Below are 20,361 nucleotides of genomic sequence, written 5' to 3' on the forward strand. Positions count from 1 at the left end.
TAAAATCTCTGAGTTTTAATACACTTGAAATGCATACAAGATATTTTTGAAAAAAGTAAGCCAGCTAGGTATTCTGTCCAAATACTGTTCGGATTGAATGCAGTTTTCAGTTTAACTTAATACACTTAAGATACACAATTCGGGTACTTTTTGAAAAAATGTCAGCTACCAAGGTATTCAGATAAAATGTTGTTCGGATTAAATGCAGTTTTCATTGTTTTATTTGTACCATAAATGTTTTAATCATCAGTTAACAGGCTGTGCCACAATAACTTTGAACTCCTTGTAATTGGAGCTCTCTCCCTCTTTTGTGTCATCATCACGATCACCTGCTTCCATTTCATGACTGGTATCAATTTCATCATTGTCTTCGTTATGGTCCACCTCGACATTATCTCTCAAGGGTATCGCTTTGATGACGTTTTTTTCTTCCAAGCGCTTTGGTGCCATACCGAGGTTATTAACCTTTACATACTTGTTTCCTCCTCCAGAAATCTGACTGTTGCTTCCATGCTCTGACTCTTTACTGCCGGGTGACATGTCTTTTGAGTAATGATCGTGGACGTGATCATTAAAAGGTAGCTTGCTCTCACGGTAAAGCTTTCCAATACTCACATTCGGGTAATTCTTCAAGTACCGCTGTGCAAGTGCATACCACAGTATGTCTTCGGCAACATTGCCATTATCACCGTCAACATCTCCTGCCTCAGTTTGGTCATTTTCTTTATCGTGTTCTTCATCAGGATCATCAACTCCTTCATTGTCCTCTTCTTCGTCAATTTGATGATTTTCTTCTTCATCAACTCCTTCTTTTTCGTCTTCTTCAGGCTCCTGATCTTCTTCATTTGGATTATCCTCTTCATTGTCTTCATTATCGTTTGCATTCTCGGCTTCTTCGTAGACGTCATCTTCGTCAACCTGTTCCTCGCCTTCACCTTCTTTGACCTGTTCGCTGTTTTCTTCTTCGCCATCCTGCTCTGCATCTTCATTTTCTCCATCCTCTTTCGGCCCTTTATCTTTGTCGGCCTTTTCTCTGCCTTCAGCTTCATCAACGACGTTGTTGCTTTCACCTTCGTCAACCTGTTCCTTGGCTTTATCTTCGTCGACCTCCTCGCTATTTTTTTCTTCATCCTGCTCTTTGTCGTCACTTTCTTTATCCTCTTTCCACTCTTCATTTTCGTCAAGCCGTTTCTCGCCTTTGCTTTTGTCGACTGCTTCCTCGCTCGCATTTTCGATCTCTTCCTGGTCTTTGTCGTTATTTTCTCCCCCCTCTTCTTCTTCTTCTTCTTCTTCTTCTTCTTCTTCTTCTTCTTCTTCTTCTTCACCATCCTCCTCCTCATCTTCATTTTCGTCCTCCTCTTCATTCTCTTCCACCTCTTCAGCGTCTTCACTTTCATCAACATGTTCTTTGCCTTTTTCTTCGTCTTCCTCTTCATGGTTTTCTTCTTCACCATCCTCCTCCTCATCTTCATTTTCGTTCTCCTCTTCATTCTCTTCAGCCTCCTCAGCGTCTTCACTTTCATCAACATGTTCTTTGCCTTTTTCTTCGTCTTCCTCTTCACGGTTTCTTTCTTCACCATCCTTCTCCTCATCTTCATTTTCGTTCTCCTCTTCTGACTCTTCATTCGCTTCAACCTCTTCGATGTCTTCATTTTCATCAACCTGTTCTTTGCTTTTTTCTTCATCGTCTTCTTCACCATCCTCCTCCTCGTCTTCACTTTCGTCCTCCTCTTCGCCAACCTCCTCGGTGTCTTCAGTTTCGTCAGCCCGCTCCTTGCCCTTACCTCCTTCGTCTTCTTCACTGTATTCCTCTTCGTCAACTGGTTCTTTGCCTTCTTCAACCGGTACGTTCACCTCTTCCTCTTCGTCTTTCTCACTTCCTTCTGCATCCTCGTCGACCGCCGGTTCATCATCTTCACTCTCTTTTTCGTCATCTTCCTCAAGAGAATGTTTGTTACCATCTTCGTCGTCAACGCCGACAATGAAGCCGTCTTCGTCATCAGGTTGATCTGGATCACTCTCATCAACATCTTCTCGGTTAGCATTCTTGCCGAATAAGAATTTTTCAAATCCTTCAGCAAATCTTGACCATACACCGTCTCTATCACGCAGTGCCTCGCCGTTTGCGGTCATTTCGTCATTGGCAAATGAGGTCTCGCGATCATCACCCAGTTCACTCGCCCAAGAGCCAAGTTGATGATCATCCCAACTTTGATACTCACGCAAAGCTGTGCGTAAAATGAAAAAAAAAAATCGGTTAAACAGTTGAGCCGAGAAGCAACTTTTAAAAAGTAGCATGTAGGACTAATAGAAAAATGCGCACCTTCATAAAATGGTACTGGAATAGGGCGGGCGTAAGTTCCCATTTGTGATGACACAAAAAGGAAAACTAAGCCCACCCAGAGCTTCATCCTGTTATCGATAAAACGCCTCTTTTTAGAAAAACTTTTTCTCCGCAGTTGTAATCTCACCTCACATGGGAAAACGCATCGAAAAAACTGATTCATACGTCACAGATAATTGCTTTATTGGGAAATTAAACTGCTGCGTCATTAACAGCCATTACACAAGAAGCGCGCGCAATGAAAACCGTTCTACATGTATTGCAGTGCGTTAAATTGCATGAGACTTACTTTCAATTTTTAATAAATGAAATAAATTCGAGGTTACAAATTGTAAGAATGATACCGCGAACAGATGCTTGGCAGTAAAACATCATCTAGAAAACTATACACTGATATACACATTTTGCTTTATTACAGACCCTTTTATTCTGGCAGTTAATAGTTGTGGGATAAAGGACTGCCAGGGAGTCGTCTTTGTGACTTGGGTCTGTATGGCCAGTTTACAGCCATACGAGAGTGAAACTGTTTTCGCGTCCCACAATGTGTGAAATTTAGTGAAATGTGTCAAATTTAGATAATCTTGACAAACATAAATAATCTTGACAAACATAAATCCAGATTGTTGCGACTAAATAGCGAAAGCATACCCAAGGAACCACAGGAAACCCAAAGATTAGTGTGCTGCTCGCCCCCAACGAACGGTCAAGCCTGAATTCTTTACAGGTTCCTTTTTCATCCTATTATGTTGATAAGTAAAAAAAAAACATTCATCAAATTTGCTTTCTCAAATCACCTTTCCCATTTTAGACTGTGCATGCACTTCATTCCAGGAAAGTCGATAGGGCTCTAATTTGCAGCCAAGCATTCCAGGCCTCATGTAATCTCCTCATGCAGTTTCCTCGCGTGCTATTGTAAACGCCCCGCTTGATCCCCCATCTTTTTTTCTTTCTGTCTAGTAGCACTCGGGCATATTAATTTTCTTCTTACCATCGGTTTTGAGCAGTGGGATGTGTTCTTCGTTTCCTAGTCATGTACTAACGAACATACTAACAAGGATACCAAGCACTGCCCAAAGAAATTAGACATCTGCAAAATGTGACCAGTACCGGAAATGACTCTGTAATAGTTTGTTCGGTGACCTGAACTGATCTCTACCACAAAGATCACCTTTATTAAGTCAAAACTGGTCCAAGAAGGTGCAGGAAAAAGTGGAAAATATTGTTTACAAACATTTTGTTTAGTTTTCACTCGACCAGATAAATATTGGCTCATTTCTTTTGGAAACGTCTACGACAACGTTATCACTTCGGAAATACGCAAGCTAGAAAAGTTTCAGTTATTATCGTTTGACCTTGCGTTCAACCCTAAATAAACAAAGTTGATGCAAACAAAACAGACGATAAGTTTAAGCAACTGAATAATAACCTATTTATTTTTTCGTAATCTTTACATCATTAAATAACCAATACACTGTGGCAATTCCTACGAAACCTAAGATTCTTGCCGATAGAGTGCTGCAGTAGATAAGCTGTACGACGTTGCTGGGGGCAGTAAACATTACCAACTGCTGTTCAACTAATGAAATCTCGCCGTCTTGCCATAGTGCTCGAACCAAGACTAAATATGTCGGCAAGGAACAAAGAAGGGCCAATATCTCCAAAACATAACCTGGATCAAAAGAAAGAAAGACCAGGTCTGGTGTTTGTAGAAAATCGCTTTATATATCCAAACCAAGACAACTACTACTGTCCGCGATCAGAAGGGACTTTCGAAGGCGTGGTTCCAAATATAACAGGCTTCATAAAACTGCCAACTCTAAGATACTGACAACTTAGTGAAAAGGACATCGACATAGGAAACTGTCATTTTGGGGGCCTGAATTAAGGAGGTTTCATTGTATATCACAATTTCCCTAGCTACAGTGTACAAATGAAGCAGGTGATTGATCGAAACATGTGACCATGTTTTAGCACTTTTAGTTACTCCCGGAACTGACATTTACAGTTTTCAAGTAACTCCAGGCCTGGTCTGGAAGTGACAGTCCAGCATTTTCTGTTTCATCACGAAAAGGTATGTAAAAACAATGATAAGGTGGAAAATAAATAAAACCGATCTTACTGAATTTTGCCTCTAATTATGTTCACCTATTACTGAAAATCCTTCCCTATTATTATTAAGTTTCTTTTTATGAACATTTTGTAGTGTTTGTCTTACCAATAACGGACAGCCAAGTAAATTGCACAGGTAACGCCTCCGTTACTGTTCTAGGAAACATACAGATCGCTAAAGCCATAGCCACCGGTAGGGCCGGAGTGAATTGTAACTTGACACCTTGAATATAGGGAGTTCCTTCGGGTCTTAAAAACAGCAATGAAAAAACAGCGCAGCTCACCTAGAAGAAAAAAAAAGACGTTTGTAAGGTTCTTTTCTGACATCCACAATTAACCATAATTTCTTCTGTCGACTTTAACCTGGGCCGAGTTGTTCAAAGCTAGGTTAAGATAACCTAGGGTTAGTGCGAGATTTGAATTCAGATTTGAAAGCTAAAAAAACATTTCAGTTTTAATTCTTTCTGTCTACAGGTTTATGATTGAAAACTCTAAAAATAACAGAGAAAATTATCCAAGAAAATGCTTATGAGCACAAGAAAAAGAAATCAGGGTTAAATTTAACCCCAGAGTTAAATTTAACCGGCCCAGGTTAAGCCCTAATCAACCTTCGAACAACTGGGCCCTGGGGAGTAAGTCACCTGCGCTCCAAAGAGAAGGGGTGAGTATGACTGGCTTTTGTGTTCTCGCCCGCTTTTTTCGCTTCTAATTCTTCAAATGACTGTCTTGAAGGTAGGTGAATACGCAAGTAGAGAGTCAAAGGTAAACTGACAATAATAGCAGATAGGTAAATAACAGGACATGCAACACATCAATACCAAGATACTCTGGTACTCTTAGGACTCCGCAAACTCAACTTTGTTAAAAAAAGGGATCAATTTAGGTTTCTCGGAAACTGCCCAGCTACACCTCCCATAAGCTAACATTGACACTTCTCACTTAAGGCAAAATGATGGCTTAGGGGAGAGGTAGGAGGGCAGTTTCCTAGAAACCTAAATTAATCCAAAAAAAGTTAGGTACACTTGTAACTGAAAAGATGTGTCTAGCCCAGACCTCCTAAAGTTACTAGTCAAATGCACAAACCAGAGTGAACAATTTTGTTTCGCTTCGTACTTATTAAAGTCAGAACCGACTGTTATAAACTCGAATGCGAATTTCAAAACTCTACACGGTGAATCAAGAGCTTCACATTTTTCTAAAATTTCTTCAGCTTGAAGAAAAAAATATATTGACTTCAAAGAGACCACAACGCAAAAATATCTTACTTGTGCGAACATAAAGAGGGTAAAATAGTAACATGCCATGTGAAGAGAAGTATTTAAATATGAGATTATTAAACTCCAAAAGCCAACTACCTACCCACAATTCCCAATAGTCTGATGGTGAACACAGCAAAGCCAACAGAAATGCAGTAGATAAAGAAATATTGGCGAAAAACGAACTACTCTGAAGCACAAGACCAGACGGAAGTTTGCCTTTCTTCTCTTCCTACGCAAATAAGGAAAAAAAATGCTTAGTCGAAAAATAACTTCAGAAAGCTAGTCACAGAAAATGCGAGGTACGTTGTCCTTTGGATGCTTTACTTGACCCCATAGGACTAGACGATACATGATTACACGCGATAAAAGCTGCCAAATAAATGCAGGACAACAAAGCAGTTTCTCAGCATTAACAGGGTGTACAGTGCAACGTATAAACATGGCATTTTTCTGTTTTGCGTCAACGTAAGACACGTGTGTTAAGGTTACTGCAAAGTACCTGTAACCTTATTTCTGGTGGTATCGTACTATCTTTACCTGCAACCCTGCCGCTAGACAAATCCCGTATGAATCGGAGACCTCGTTTATCAAACAACCGGACTAAACAGAAAGAATATTTTTGAAAAAAAAAAAAAAAAAAGAAAAACCCTTCTAGTACAAAGACACTTCTAAATTCTTCGTACTGCTACTTTCCACTTGAAAGAACGCATTATACGTTTCTGGGAAACCGCCCACCTACCCCTCCCCTAAGCCAACATTTTGCCCCAAGTGAGAAGCAAGTGTTAATGTTGGCTTACGGGAAGAACTAATTCAAACAGGAATTTTGACATGATGAAAACTGATGTTAAAAAAGAAAAACAAAAAACAAAAAACGGGAAAATGCAAAATCCTCGAAATGTTAACAATGATATTCACTGGGCTAAGCTAATTACCAGGCTCTCTTGCTGTGTTACGGAGCCTCTCTTAAGACCCAGTCCCAAAACAAGGTGAATACACAATTGATATAACAAGCTCGGTGAGACTGGTGACGGTTGGCGAGGTCCTGTGAATTGAAATAGTACAGATATTCAAATTTATGAGAAGGAAATCGGAGACAAAAATAGTGGGATGAGTTTAGCCTTTAACGGCACACCCTACTGTCTTATAGATTAAGGCTTTGTAAACAGTTATAATCAAGGCAATTAACTTATAGTTTCCTTAAGTACGCTTTTAAATGTAATCCCTTTAGAAAAAAGAAAGCTAGGAATTCTAACAAGGGCTATTTGAATGCTTTTGAGAGGATTCAGGAAAAAGGTTGATCAAAATTCCATGTCTAAGATCGTGAGATTTTCTTAAGTAAACAGCTTAAAAGGTTTCCCAATGGTAATAAAGAGCTTTCAGATACTTTTGAGTGCTAGAAATGAAAAATCAAACCAAAATTGGTAGTACACGATATCCACTTACAAGTACCTTTATGTGATTGAATGCGGAAACCACTTAACATCTCTGACATTACACAACCAACAAAGCAGCCTCCGAGTAGTAAGTAGGAGGTACTGTAAGTTAAAGAAGATAATAATAGAAATAGTAATAATAATATTAATAATAATAATAATAATAAAAACACTAAAGTGACCTAAAATAACACAAGGACAACTAGAAAGATAAACACGCGCATGAGCCACAGGACACCCACGCGCTCAGTCTAGACGCAGGGCTGTCAAAAAGTTTTTAAGTATCAGGCTGATGATGAATAGTAGGCGGCTTTGGATCTCGTACCAAAGGCACAAATTCTTGAGGGCCAAAGCATCTAGGGATATCTTGAAATTTAAAGTGTCGGAAATGGCATTTTCAGGAGTTTTCAAGAGGTATTTTCCACCACGGACGCCATGTTGTTTAGTCTACACGCAAGACTGGGAACAATGCCGTCGAAATTTTCCAGGCGTTCCACGACGTTACACGGTTACTATACATGTCGCTTGGGAGAGAAATTTTAGAGGAGATTTTTGTTTGAGGAAACAAGGCGAATGCTTGACAACAGCTGTTGTTGTATTGGTCGAGTTGGTTACTCCGTCGCCAAAGTAAAAAACGAATAAATTCCACTTTCCATTAATACCTGAAATTCACAAGTGTCTGTCCAGATATCGGCTTCCAAGATGACATCAATAGATACAAGACAAGAGCAGATGAAATCCCAAATAGGAGACAAAACAATGGAGGGCGCAACACAGGAGCCATCTGAGGAAAAAGCAAACCACAAGTGACGCTAAGCCACCGAGATTCCACACGGAGTATTTAACGATAGCTTTGTTTACCCTCTCTCTACCAGTCTACCACAGCATAAAAATACAGCTGATATTTTACGACGCCACCACTGGCTTTCCTGCGAAATACGTCTAAGGTTTGATTTCTACTGTTCAGCAATTTTGTCCGTGCGAACGCACGTAGATTTTACGCGCGAAAATGAATAGAGGCAATGGGTGAAAGGCCACACACACAAAAGCGTAAAGGTTGAGCGAGCTTCAACTTTTACGTATACGCGTGACCTTCCATAAAATGTCTCTATTTTATTTACGCGCGCAAGATTTACGTGTGCACGCAGGGAAAAATTACGCGACAATGGAAACCCACGTTAAGGAACGAGCGCAGAAATTCCATACTGATGACTTGTCACTACAAACCCCTAAAACAGAGTCACTGAACAGAAGATATTTGGTCTTCTGTGCCTTTAAATCTGTAAAGCACTTGTTAACCAAAGTAATGTAAACAAATCGCTTAAATGAAGTGTTGTGTAGAAGCTTGATTAAGATGAGAATTTTTACACTCACCAACGCAGAACTTTTGAGTCCAGGAACTACACCAATCACAGAAGCAACAACGACTCTCTGTGACCAAGACAACTGTTCCAAGGTAATCACCTTTGTGAGTACTGCTATCAACACTGTTAGTGCAATGAGAATAAACCAGGAAAGAACAATAGATCTAAAAGCAAACAAAGCAAAAAGAAAAGTCATGAAATAAGGACAAATGGCTTTATCATAATGATAACATTCAGAAAAACTTACTCTGAAAGCAACGTATTTTCAATAGTAAATGCTGGAGGATAGACTAAACACACCAGATACACAAACAGTGCTTCCAGCACCTAAGAAGTAAAGCAAATACACAAGTCAAAATTCTCCCTCACTTTACACTTTGCATTCACCAACTACGTAAAAGTGCAACATCCTAACGTTTTCCCTTGAAAGTTGTTTTATAATTTCAACTGCAAAGTATTTGTTCTGGTTGCTTCTCTAACTTCGATTTTCCTTTTGCTCGTCTTGAGGGGACAGGGGGGTCTAAGCCTCCCTACTCCCATAAACACTCCCGACTCCCACCCTTTTTCTCTTGGCTTCCTACGTTTAGCATTGTTTTACAATTTCCCCCTATTTCTCCCACCTCCCGCCCTTTTAGAGCTTCAACCTCCCGCTCATTCCTTTTGAGCCTCCCGTACCCCTCCCGCACCATATGCTCTCCGGGCTCTTATCCCCTGTTCTCCCTCAAAAAATCGGTTGATTGGAAATACTCTTTATCACTAACAGCAAAATTTGTATAAATATCAAGGGATCTTACATGTACCTAAGATGATAATCTTCTACTTGTAAACGTTAGTTTGCAAACCAACTTTTGATATTAAAAGAAGAAGGTTTTCCGATTAAAGAAGAGAAAATGGTACACGCACCTTGTAAATGTTTAAGTCTGGTTGAAGAATCTCCAACAAAACACTGGTACAAAGGACAAGCACATTGAGTCTCTTTAGGAAAAGATTATGTGAGAAGTGCACATGAGACAGTTTGAGGCACAAAGTTCCCCAGATGAACAGAACTGCAGCTGAAAGAAAATTCATGAGAACATTCATGTTAGATAAACAAAATAATGAGCACCACACATTACTGCGGGAATGTTCGTCGTCTCGTTTGGGGTATGTAAACTGTAGATTTTGGTATCGCGTACAGTTTTCAGGACAAAACCCCAATATTTTACCGACAAAGGCATCGCCTAAATGCGCGTAAAATAGAGTAAAAGAAGAAAAGAAGGAAAATAGAAATAATAAATTACTATGGCTCTTATTTAGCTGTTCAGTCCAGAAAGGTAACTTTAAGGAAAAAATAACTGTAATTTTAGTGAACAAAACTTAATGGTTTACCATTCCTTTCAGACATGTCTCTACAAATGATGGTATAAACGAGAGCAAAATTTATTTCCTTTTAGATCATTATATCCTACAGTTTTTAAACTTCCAATTTCGCACCGTAACAAAACTTACCAAATACATCAGGAAGTGAAGGAATTCTATGGGTCATCATGAACCACAGTGGGAGGATTAAGACATCGTAGGCAAAAATTGTAGCAATTCCTGAAACTATGCAGAGCTTTAAGCCCTGGCGGAGACAAGAAGGAAAATGATACACTTAATTATTGCGACTTCTTCACACTATAATGACACTTGTAATTTTTTTTCTTCTCATCTAAGAGTGTGATAGATTGCACATTTTTTACGTATTAAAATAACCTGGGTATTGTCTCCTCCCAAGAACAAGAAATCGAGAATTAACATGTAAAAATGGACAAGTATTGAAGCGATAAATCCTGAAAGCCCGCAGTGAAATATTGATTTCAACACGAGAGAATGAAATAATTAATTCAATATACCTCCAATATTATGTATTTATATAGGGCAGTTCTCTAAGGACTGGGGGCTGGGGATTTCCCTTTAAGCATGACCTCCTGCTTCTTATATAGGAAGCAAAAGGAAAAAAGAACAAAAAAGAATTTCCTAGCTGTTCAATGCAGCACTAATCAATAAAACTGCATATACCCCGGTACCTAACAACTTGGAATCATAGTGACAGCTATGGTATTAATGTGAGACATTTTTCTCGCAAGACAAAACAACAAAACAAAAACTACTCCAAACTATTGTTAAGCCCTTTCTACTTTGCTTTTTTTCTTAATGTTTTCATAAACTCTAGCAATTGTACAATGGATTCCAAGCAATGACTGTTGACTGCAAAGGTGCAATTCATTGGCATCGTTAGTAGCACAGAAGATAGGAGTGGAACTTGGGTGGAAGGAGGGAGGGGCATAAATCCCATTCTTTTAAAACTGTCTTCACCTTAAAGCTTCATGTCAATCAGTAAAACACCACTCTGTGACACAGGATAAAATTTACCTCATTCAAAGTCATATCTCTTGGTGCCTCAATAACTTTGCTCACAGCAAATGTAAAGAGAAACATCAGAAGTGAAGGTGAAATCAGGAACAGACTGGGAAGCAATACAGAGGCGGCTACTGGAGAGTAGGGAAGGACCATTGAGAGACACAGGGGTACCTTGGAACCATGGATAGCAATACAGAGTAACATGGACTGTAAGTTCAGCTTGCCAACACTGTGAAGCCTGTAAATTAGATTATTATAATGTATACTGGGTTTGATCATAACTTTAAAAAATTCTCAAATCTGATTGGCTATCAGCAGCCCTGTTTTCAGCATTAACAAGACAGCGCCATGGAACAGTGTGCGTCATGCCTAAGTAATATTGCACAGCACACACGCACATGCAAATTTGTTATAGTTATGATTAATACGGGTAGCACAACTTTGTGTCATCTAATCTGGTCTGCAATCATACTTGCGATAAACTATATTACTTTACACATAATGATGCAGACGTAACTGAATGTGATATGATAAGAAGACAGGGTTTATGCTAAAGAACCTTTGAAAACACACCTGGGCACCTGCTAATTACACCCACTGCAAAATGAATGTCTCTCTCCCTTTCTCTTACAGCAGTAAAAGCTTTGTGACAGCTATGTAAACATGTAGGTTGGTTTATAATGTCCATCTACCAATAATAAGATTGTTTTTTTTTTTTTCAGGAAGAACCCCAGTGTCCTTTACTACTGAAGGTGTTAACTTTCCCCCACCTTCCCACCCATGAATCATCCAGATTTAGCTTCCCTTACATGTTTGGCACAGTTTACAAATCAATCGCTCCTTAAAGTCACGGCAATCTTCCATAAGAGGAGCAAGAATCTTTTTCATTTTTTATGCAAACACACATACTTGTTCTCAGACCTAAAGACAATCAGAGTATTTTACAGTCATACAATGTGCAGTACCTTTCAGAGATGTAACCAGCAAAAAGCATAGTTCCCAATAAAAAGTAACTCGGATAGAGCTTCTCTGTTGCAAGAATATTTTCAGACAATACAAAACCTGCAATTAAGAGATAATTGTGAAGAGCAATGCCACACAACTGACTGTCTACTGACAGTTCACTGACAGTTGAACAACAGTTGGCCAGCCAACACACACATCATTTTCATTCTAAGTTGGTGAACGGTCAGTCATCTACTGAGCTTCGATCCTCCCTTATTGCATTTCTTAGCTATTACCCAACTGTTGGTGATTTGTCAGTAATCTCTCAGTAAGGTGCTATCTTTTTAAAAATTATACTAGGGTATCTAAAAGATAGTAATGCTGTGGCACATTCTGTTGATACTGGCATTAGTTAGGCAGTGAGACTTAAAAGAATCAAAAATGACATTGAATGTCCTATTTACATGTTGGAAAGTACTAGAATAATTACTATCAGTCTATAGAAAGAACTCGTGGGAACGTTGTTTAGAAAATGATCAAGTGGATATCAACTCTGGTTTTCGCACAGTAAATTGTAGGAAATAATAGAAAATCAGATTGTTTATCCATATATTTAATATGCGGTGCACGATATTTTCTCTGGAAACACAATACTTTTCTTGCTGTTTGTTGCACTTTATTAAGTAACAGTTATTTAGCTATATATTTATAGAAAACAACAACACAAAAAACAGAAAAAAAAAGCAATTAATAATTCGGTAGGACTCGAACCCGGCACCTTCGACTCGACGCGACTACACCTAACCACTACACCACAGAGGCTGATTACGAAATCGTGAGGAAAAGTATTTCATTTTATTCCTTTTCCATGAAACTTCCGCCGGCAAGATGATCGCCAGCGACATTAACCGAGCTATTAACAGTGAAAAAACAATGTAAACGAATATTCCATGGCAATGAATGAATGAAAGAACATAATTTATTATGCTTTTCAAAACGCCGATACACGTCATCGTCTGCAAAGTAGGACACAAAACATATGTTTTGTTATCTCGATTTCCGCTGTTATTTTGAAGCGAATGGTCAAAATCACATCCATTTTCGGCTCATACAGTTTCTTAAGAATAGCATTGCATGACATTTTCTCACTTTCACATCACCTTCTAGCAAGCTGGAATTTGTATATCCCCCGTGTTGCGGAGTCGAAGAGCAAATGCTCATCTTCTCGTCAGGTTTAACACCTGGATGAGTCAAAGGCTCTTGAACTGAAATCCAATCCCCAAGTTAACCATCGTACTCATCTGAAAGACTCCTGCGTGTCTTAAAATTTGGTAAGACTTCTAACCGTGCTGTAGGAAATTTGCCACAAAGAAAACTCTAAGTCTGAGCAGCGAATGATGCACTCTCTCACCCACCGAACTTCCCCGTGTTTTTATTTGAGTTGTTCGTGGCGCAATGCACTCTGGTTAAATGCAATGCATTGTGGTAAAAAATGTGGTTAAATGCAATGCATTGTGGTAAAAAGTGATGAATTCGAGAATTCGTTGCCCCTTATATATTTCCTTTAAATCCTGATTATGTTGCTGCTCGCTCCCTTCGGTCGCTGCGCAGCAATAAGACAACAAAAAATCTTATGATAAGGTTGAGGAGTGCCTTACCTGATGAGTGAATCACCAAAAGAGGGTTTAACCATTCACTATAAGCTCCACTAGAAGCAACAAAAACACATAACACTGAAAGACAACTAACAAAGCAAAGAAGCACATTTACTCCCCACAATGGTAGAGAGAAGAAATGGAATGGATGACTGATGTATATGTCAAGGGCCTTAAATCACAGATAGCACTGAGGATTTAAAAAAAAGACATAATATTGGACACTCCACTTCCCACTTGATTGCACAGGCAGCCCTATGAAAGGCTGATTTCCTGATCACTAGAGTCAACAGAGACTTGAAAAGCCTGTTGTAAATTTTTTTTGAAAGGAAAACTGAAAATAGGCACGCTAAAACAGACACCCATCAAAATAAAAATGGGTTTTTCCTGTGCCGTTCAGATGGAAAAAAACAAAAATGAAAAAGATCCTATAAAAACAACAACAACAACAACAACAAAAACCAAAGGTTATTAGCTGTAAAAACTAATGGATTGCCCCAGCAGGCAGCAGGAGGACTTCCCTTTAAGAATGAGGGGAAATAAATTGCTTGTCAGAAAATTTAACACTAAAGACACAAAACATAAAAATATACAAGCCTCAATCACTCTTCAGGCCAAGGCCTCACATTTTAAATGAAAAAGTTCATGGGCCCCTTAGCAAAATACTAACACCACTAGCATTCAATTGAATTTTGTCTAATTTATTATCTACCAAAGATTTTAATGATGCAGGTCATTAAGGATACAAAAGTGACCATGGCATTGTAAACAGTCCAAGGGAGGTCAGAATAATGAGCCCTACATATGGCATAAACTGGTAAACCTGCAATACAGAATGTCATGTGTCAGGAAATGTCAGCCATTGGCAGAATGTTTGTAAAAAAATAAATAATATGCAATAAATGCATACTATGCATTATAAGCTGGGTTACTTCAGCAGTGAAGAGTATTTGTATAGGTAATAGCATGATTTGTAGTGATCTTTGGCATAAATACCACGAGTGGTATTTCAAAATTGTTATACGTAATTTCACGAGCCATTAGGCGAGTGAAATTTGAGACAATTTTGAAATATCACGAGTGGTATTTATGCCAAATATCACTACAAATCATGCTATTAATTGTTTATACTACTACCAGCAAAAGGTTTACAAGTAATTTTCACATGTAGGTATTTCAAATTAAGCTGAAATACCACTCCTCTAAGCCAATCTAATTGCAGAAATTTCTCATGCAGTATTATAATCATGGAAATGTTAAGGACCTTGAAGTGAAAACTATGAACAAACATAGTCATATACGAATAAACAGGCCTCAAGATACTTTGAGTATAATATTTTATGATCTGAAGCTCCATGTATTTCTCAGGTCAAACACTTGCTTCTCTCTTAAAAGAATAGTACAATGAAGACAATAATACTAGAAGCCTGTTTTCTCTTACTGACCTATGATGTGCACAACCAAAACAGTTTTGAAACTACCAGAAAGGAGAACATACCTTCCACTTTTCTCGACTATTTATGATCCAAATAAGTACCCCACAAGTCATGTTCCCGATCATAAGTGGGAACGTTTGCACACCAACAGAGCCAGACAACATTAATATGACACTCAACAGGATCTGAAAGTTATGAAACAGACCAACACAAGAGGTTGAGTGAGAGTGGTATATTGCTGCTGCAGCAGTGATTATAAAACATTTTACGCTCTTGGGATGAAGGAAAAACACTGAATAGTAGGTGAAACACTGCACGATGTCTATACATGTACACAGATATAAGGGCAAAAAGAGAATATATACAGTACTGGTACAAGTTTAAACTGTATCAGTTTAACAGACTGAGATACTCAAAAGTTCCATTCAAAATAATGCAACTTCAGTTTTCAACTTGAATGCAGTATGTTTGTATATTAAAAAAGCCAAACAGACTGTTTCTTACCATACTTCCCAGGCCACATCCTAATTTTACTTTAGCTACATTATCTTTGGAAAATTCTGGGGAAAGTCAAAGTAAAAAATATCAAATCGTAACTGTTTGAAAAGTGATTGTAAAATTTTGATCAACATTCTTCAATGCCTTAATCAAAAAAGAAAAAGTAAAATATGATAATTTTATTTACATTTAGTTAGCTGTACATAGAAACAACCTTAAGCACCTTCATCTATACACTGTTTGCTCCGTCTGCAATAAAGGTCACCTAGTAACCCAGCAATTCTCTGTACCAAGCAAGAAGAGCTGCAGTTTTGCACAACTTAAAACACAAAGAAGGTTACACAGGAGACTAATAATATTGAACTCACCTAAGAATTCCATCTCTTCTTTGATGTCCAGACATGTACAAAGAAAGACAGGAAGAATGCCACATAACAGTAGTTTCACCTGTTAGGACATCAAATAACTGGTGAACTATTGAGTCTTAACAATTTTTAAATCAGGTAGCCTAATTAAACAACCGACAAATTGCAACTTCACCATTACTTTTCCCACAAAATATAACTAAAGAACCAGCAAAAGAAATTCCATACTGATGGCACATCATGACCCAGATCTGGGTAGTGGTTCTGATTAGTATAATAATTATACTAATTACTAAGTTTTAAACTGTTGAAAACTTGCTTTATCTAATGAGAAGCACTTATACCTAGCACCTGTACCTTGGTGGTATCATCAGTAAGGAATTTGTACATTCATTCCTCAGATGTCACTTGTGGGGCAACCATTGGTGGCATCACAAAATGTTGACTGTTTTCAAAGGCTTATTAAAAGGCCCAATTCAAGAGTAAATGATTTCTAGCAGTAGTGAAAAGCAATTAAAACTCTAGCACTATCAGCAAACTATGCATACAAAGTACCTACCCAAGTAGTAAAATGAATGAGATCCAAAAAATTGATAACAATAAACATAGAACCAGGCACAGAAATTAGGCTGAAAAGTAATAGTGTCTTTTCGAGACTGCTGAGAATAAAACCTAAAAGTAAACAAAGTAAAAATCTATGTCAGTAAGAGGAACATTATTATTTACTTTTATCTGTAGTGTTGTGAAGATGGGACCGAGGTAATTAAGACAATGATATTAATTGATTCCTTAAAGGGACTTGAAGCCACTCCCTCCTTGAATACCCATTAGACATTCTTCTTATTATTAACCTCTGAGGCTCTTTAGAGTGTATTCAGGATATATTTAGAGAATAATGACGTCAGCATGTGATGTGTGCAAATTTAATCAATCATTATCCTTACTTTCAGGAGGTCTTTCTTCCCCTGCTCTATGAACAAATCTCTGGTAGGAAAAGGATGATTTACTTGGTGGATAAAAGATTTGAAGAAAAAGAAATCTGAAAAATTAAAAAAAAAAAAAAATGCATATTATTGAATGTAGGTTGTGATTCAAATACGTTTTGATCATTCCAAAAAGTTTCCAACTAGCTTGACTTTTAATTTTCTTTGCTTTTAGAAGTACTTTAAAATCACTTCAGATAAAAATTCCTTCCTGTTCATCTAAACAGCACTATATGTGATAATTATACTTCGTTTTACATATAATTTAGACTGGTACATACCCAAATAAAATACAAAAGAAAGGAGACACAGCCCAGCTGAAAACATTTCCTGCCACTGCAGTCAAGGTCAACTGGCCAACGATTGGATAACTAATATATAGGACATATTCCATGTTCTGAATGAAAAGAAAATAACAGTGTACATATAAATAAGAATTTGACAGTGTTGATCAGTCGACTGTTACATGACCAGGGAAGTGTTGGTGATGTGAAAAATACAAAATGATGTCAAAATGTCTTGAGAGAACAAGTAGTTTGCCCCTGTTTCTGTAGAATAGGTTCCTTTTATGTTTTGCAATATGGATCTAGAAAATTAAAACCTTAGATCTCACAGATAAATTGATTTATACCTTTTTACAGCAAAACCAGTATTAAGCAGACACCCTGTATTTAGTGGACAAATGGCTTAAACCAGCAGAGGTGTCCTGTGGGTGTCTGCCTATACCGTATGCCATGAAATTTTTGTGGGAGTTTATTCTTGTGGATTGGCGATTTTTTTGTTTTTTGCGGGAACTAATTTTTGAGATTAGGACAGATTGGTTTTTCGCGATGGGAATTAATTTTTGCGATATTCAGAAAGTACCCAGTACCCAGCATTGATAATATTTTTGTTTTTGTTGCGTACGTACAATAGAAATAGTACTACGGCATGCGTACCCTATGTAAAACCAGTCATTCATTGTATACCGTCTTCTTTCTGAATGAAAGAGGCAAGTAAAAGTTGTAATTGAACAGACACAATTTCTTAGTACTGTATTTTTGTGTAGCGAATTCAAGTTAGAGAATATTTACTCTGGAGTAAATTTTTGAGTGAAAAATGTTTGCGGTAATTGTTATTTGCAGGAACTTATTTTTGCGGATTGCTGGAAAAATCACAAAAATTAGAACCCGCAAATCTTGTGCCACATGGTACATATGTATACTCCATACTTCACATTACATACTCCAAAAGAATTTGCTCTTATACCTTAACAAATTCAGGCTCTTCACTCTGTAATTGCTTGAACTGAAGAAAACCAACCCCACCTATAAGACAGTATAATGTGGTTGTAGTCTTTAAAAATTAAGCAGTCATACTCTTCTATGATTAGATTTCTTAATGTTCAACTGGAGGCAATATTATGTCATGTTTATAAAGAGAGTGTATTAATACAGTGTAATTACTTAAAAATAAATAAATCTGCAAAAGTTCATAAAAAAGAAAATTCAATCTTACCTGACAGCACAATAAATACATTGTAAATAAATATGAGACCCAGATTAAACACCGATTTCCTGAGACAAACCAGAGAAAATAATATTTAATAATTTCTGATTTTTTTGTTTAATTTTATGTAACACAAACAATTTTTAAATGAATCATTCTGTACAAAACTTTTTGCATGCATGCAAGACTAAATACTGGCAACCTGTACAAGTGGCTATCAAACTTACCAAAGAAATGGAACAAGACAATACACAGACGTTAACTGGAAAATTAGCACTGAAAGAACATAGGCAACCAGAGAACTGAAAATAAAAAGGCAATATAATTATAAATTTTCATGATTTTTTTTTTTACCTAAATTACAATAGACAGTAAAAATTGAGCTTAAAGTAAACAGGACTATGGCTTTGTTTGAAATGTAAAAAAAGAGCTTTGCCTTCAGGCTCTTCACTTAAATAGTTTGAGACAGGTGATACAAAATATTAATCAAAACATAACAGGATAAAAACCCCAGCTGGCAGGAGACAACTATAGTTGGCTTTTTAAAAACAAGGCCAATTTTAAACGTACAGTAAAATACAAAAACAAATTTGATCTGAATATTTAATTTATTAGTGAATGATTATTAGCATGCATAATTATTCTGCGATCGAATCGAAAGCTTGTGTATAATGAGGGTAAGTTTTTCTATCGTTGGAATTGAGTCTTTGTTTACTCTAAAAATCATTGTGACACGATAAAGCAACTCTTTAGTTAATAATAATAATTATTATATTTAGTGTACTTGCATGCTACTCTAGTCTAATTGGTTTCTTTTTTATCACATAATTTGTATTAAACATGGATAATCAAGCATAATGTGCCTTGTAAGACAAGTGAATATAACCGTAAAAAAAGTTCTGCTGTTCTTATATATCATGTACCTTTGTTTACTCTTCGAGGTGTTGTCTACGAGATATGTTATCAGAAGACAAAAAACTGCTGATGCAAACAACCTGTAAACAACAAGAATAACATTTCAAAACCTATCTTATAAACTAATGTGCTAAGAAGACATTTTTAATATAAAGCTTATGGGGGTTACCCCCCCCCCTCCTTGGGACTTAGTACTAGTGTCAAAATATCTAGATAAATATACATACAATTCTCCTCCAATGTAAAACAGTGGCACAGCACACGGAAGAAAAACACAGGCAAATTTTTTGTTGTGCTGACAGGGTCCTGGAAGGAAGGTCGAATCCCCTGTATAGTGCAAGTCATGTAACTGCAGCTGTTGACAATAATACAAGAATAAGGAACTTCAGCAAATAATTGAGTGGTAAACAGATCAAAGATACCTATACACAACTCTATCATGTGTTTCTATTTTATTGATTATTCTGTATTTTAAATTACATGTTATTCTGTACAATGTACATAACCATACCCAAATACAAAGGAAGAAACATTTGCATCAAGGTAAAAAAAATTAACCACAGCAACAGTACATACATTTCACCTTACTCATAATGCAAAACTCACTCTCCCCAACTTAACACAAGTACAGTTACAAAACCACCCCATGGCTAACAACACACACTTCATATAAAAACATCGAACACAAAATGCTGAAAAAAAACAACAAAAAAGCAAGAAGTCATCCATCCACTGTGGTATTAAACCTATTATTAAACCCGCAGGTAGCCAGTGCAACAGTTTTTAAATTAACTGCAAAATATTTTTTGAAGTTTGATCTCGAAAGACACTAGTACTGGTTCTCAAAAGCACGAAAGGTGTTTATAATTTTAAGCCTGTCACATTTGAAAGCAAACTTGACAAGCTTTAATTAGTTTTGTGTACCGTCTCTTCATCTTGCTGGGTTTTTCCAAAAGAAATGTCGTTGTTTACAACGCGTATTTGACGAAGTTCAGATCCCTCCATCCTCTTTGGAAACTTTTATACGAGCTGGAATCCCATTACAGACAACAAAATCAAACATTACACAAGAAAATCGAGAAGCAAACAAGGAACGGAACGGTTTCCGTATTGCTAAAAACCCGCCATTTTGAAAGTGCTGGGTACAACAAGGCCCAGCTTCTCTCGGTCGTCGTTCTATTCTTC

General features: G+C 37.4%; 2 protein-coding genes across 3 annotated transcripts; both read right to left on the reverse strand.

The window, feature by feature from the left end:
• LOC140934026 (uncharacterized) lies at window positions 1-2,633 on the reverse strand. Its single transcript, XM_073383710.1, has 2 exons — window positions 2,324-2,633; window positions 1-2,228 (listed from the first exon to the last, which is right to left on the reverse strand). Exons 1-2 carry the CDS (start codon window positions 2,505-2,507, stop codon window positions 247-249), a joined length of 2,166 nt encoding a protein of 721 aa, XP_073239811.1. The 5' UTR covers window positions 2,508-2,633; the 3' UTR covers window positions 1-246.
• Window positions 2,634-3,511: 878 nt separating this feature from the next.
• Window positions 3,512-20,316, reverse strand: LOC140935553 (uncharacterized). 2 transcript variants are annotated; one of them, XM_073385113.1, is made up of 26 exons: window positions 20,101-20,316; window positions 19,404-19,531; window positions 19,185-19,256; window positions 18,489-18,563; window positions 18,271-18,329; window positions 18,022-18,080; window positions 17,055-17,170; window positions 16,735-16,829; window positions 16,350-16,462; window positions 15,794-15,872; window positions 15,432-15,487; window positions 14,990-15,112; window positions 14,238-14,314; window positions 13,495-13,643; window positions 11,857-11,953; window positions 10,904-11,129; window positions 9,998-10,112; window positions 9,413-9,561; window positions 8,757-8,836; window positions 8,520-8,673; window positions 7,808-7,929; window positions 7,162-7,247; window positions 6,645-6,754; window positions 5,813-5,941; window positions 4,560-4,737; window positions 3,512-4,013 (listed from the first exon to the last, which is right to left on the reverse strand). In XM_073385113.1, exons 1-26 carry the CDS (start codon window positions 20,179-20,181, stop codon window positions 3,775-3,777), a joined length of 2,967 nt encoding a protein of 988 aa, XP_073241214.1. In that variant the 5' UTR covers window positions 20,182-20,316; the 3' UTR covers window positions 3,512-3,774. The 2 variants fall into 2 exon arrangements, with proteins under 2 accessions (XP_073241214.1, XP_073241215.1); XM_073385114.1 differs by lacking the exon at window positions 18,489-18,563 and having other exon boundaries at window positions 3,513-4,013.
• Window positions 20,317-20,361: the final 45 nt, after the last annotated feature.

The sequence above is a fragment of the Porites lutea genome, chromosome 4 (assembly GCF_958299795.1).
Source record: "Porites lutea chromosome 4, jaPorLute2.1, whole genome shotgun sequence".
Taxonomy (NCBI): domain Eukaryota; kingdom Metazoa; phylum Cnidaria; class Anthozoa; order Scleractinia; family Poritidae; genus Porites; species Porites lutea.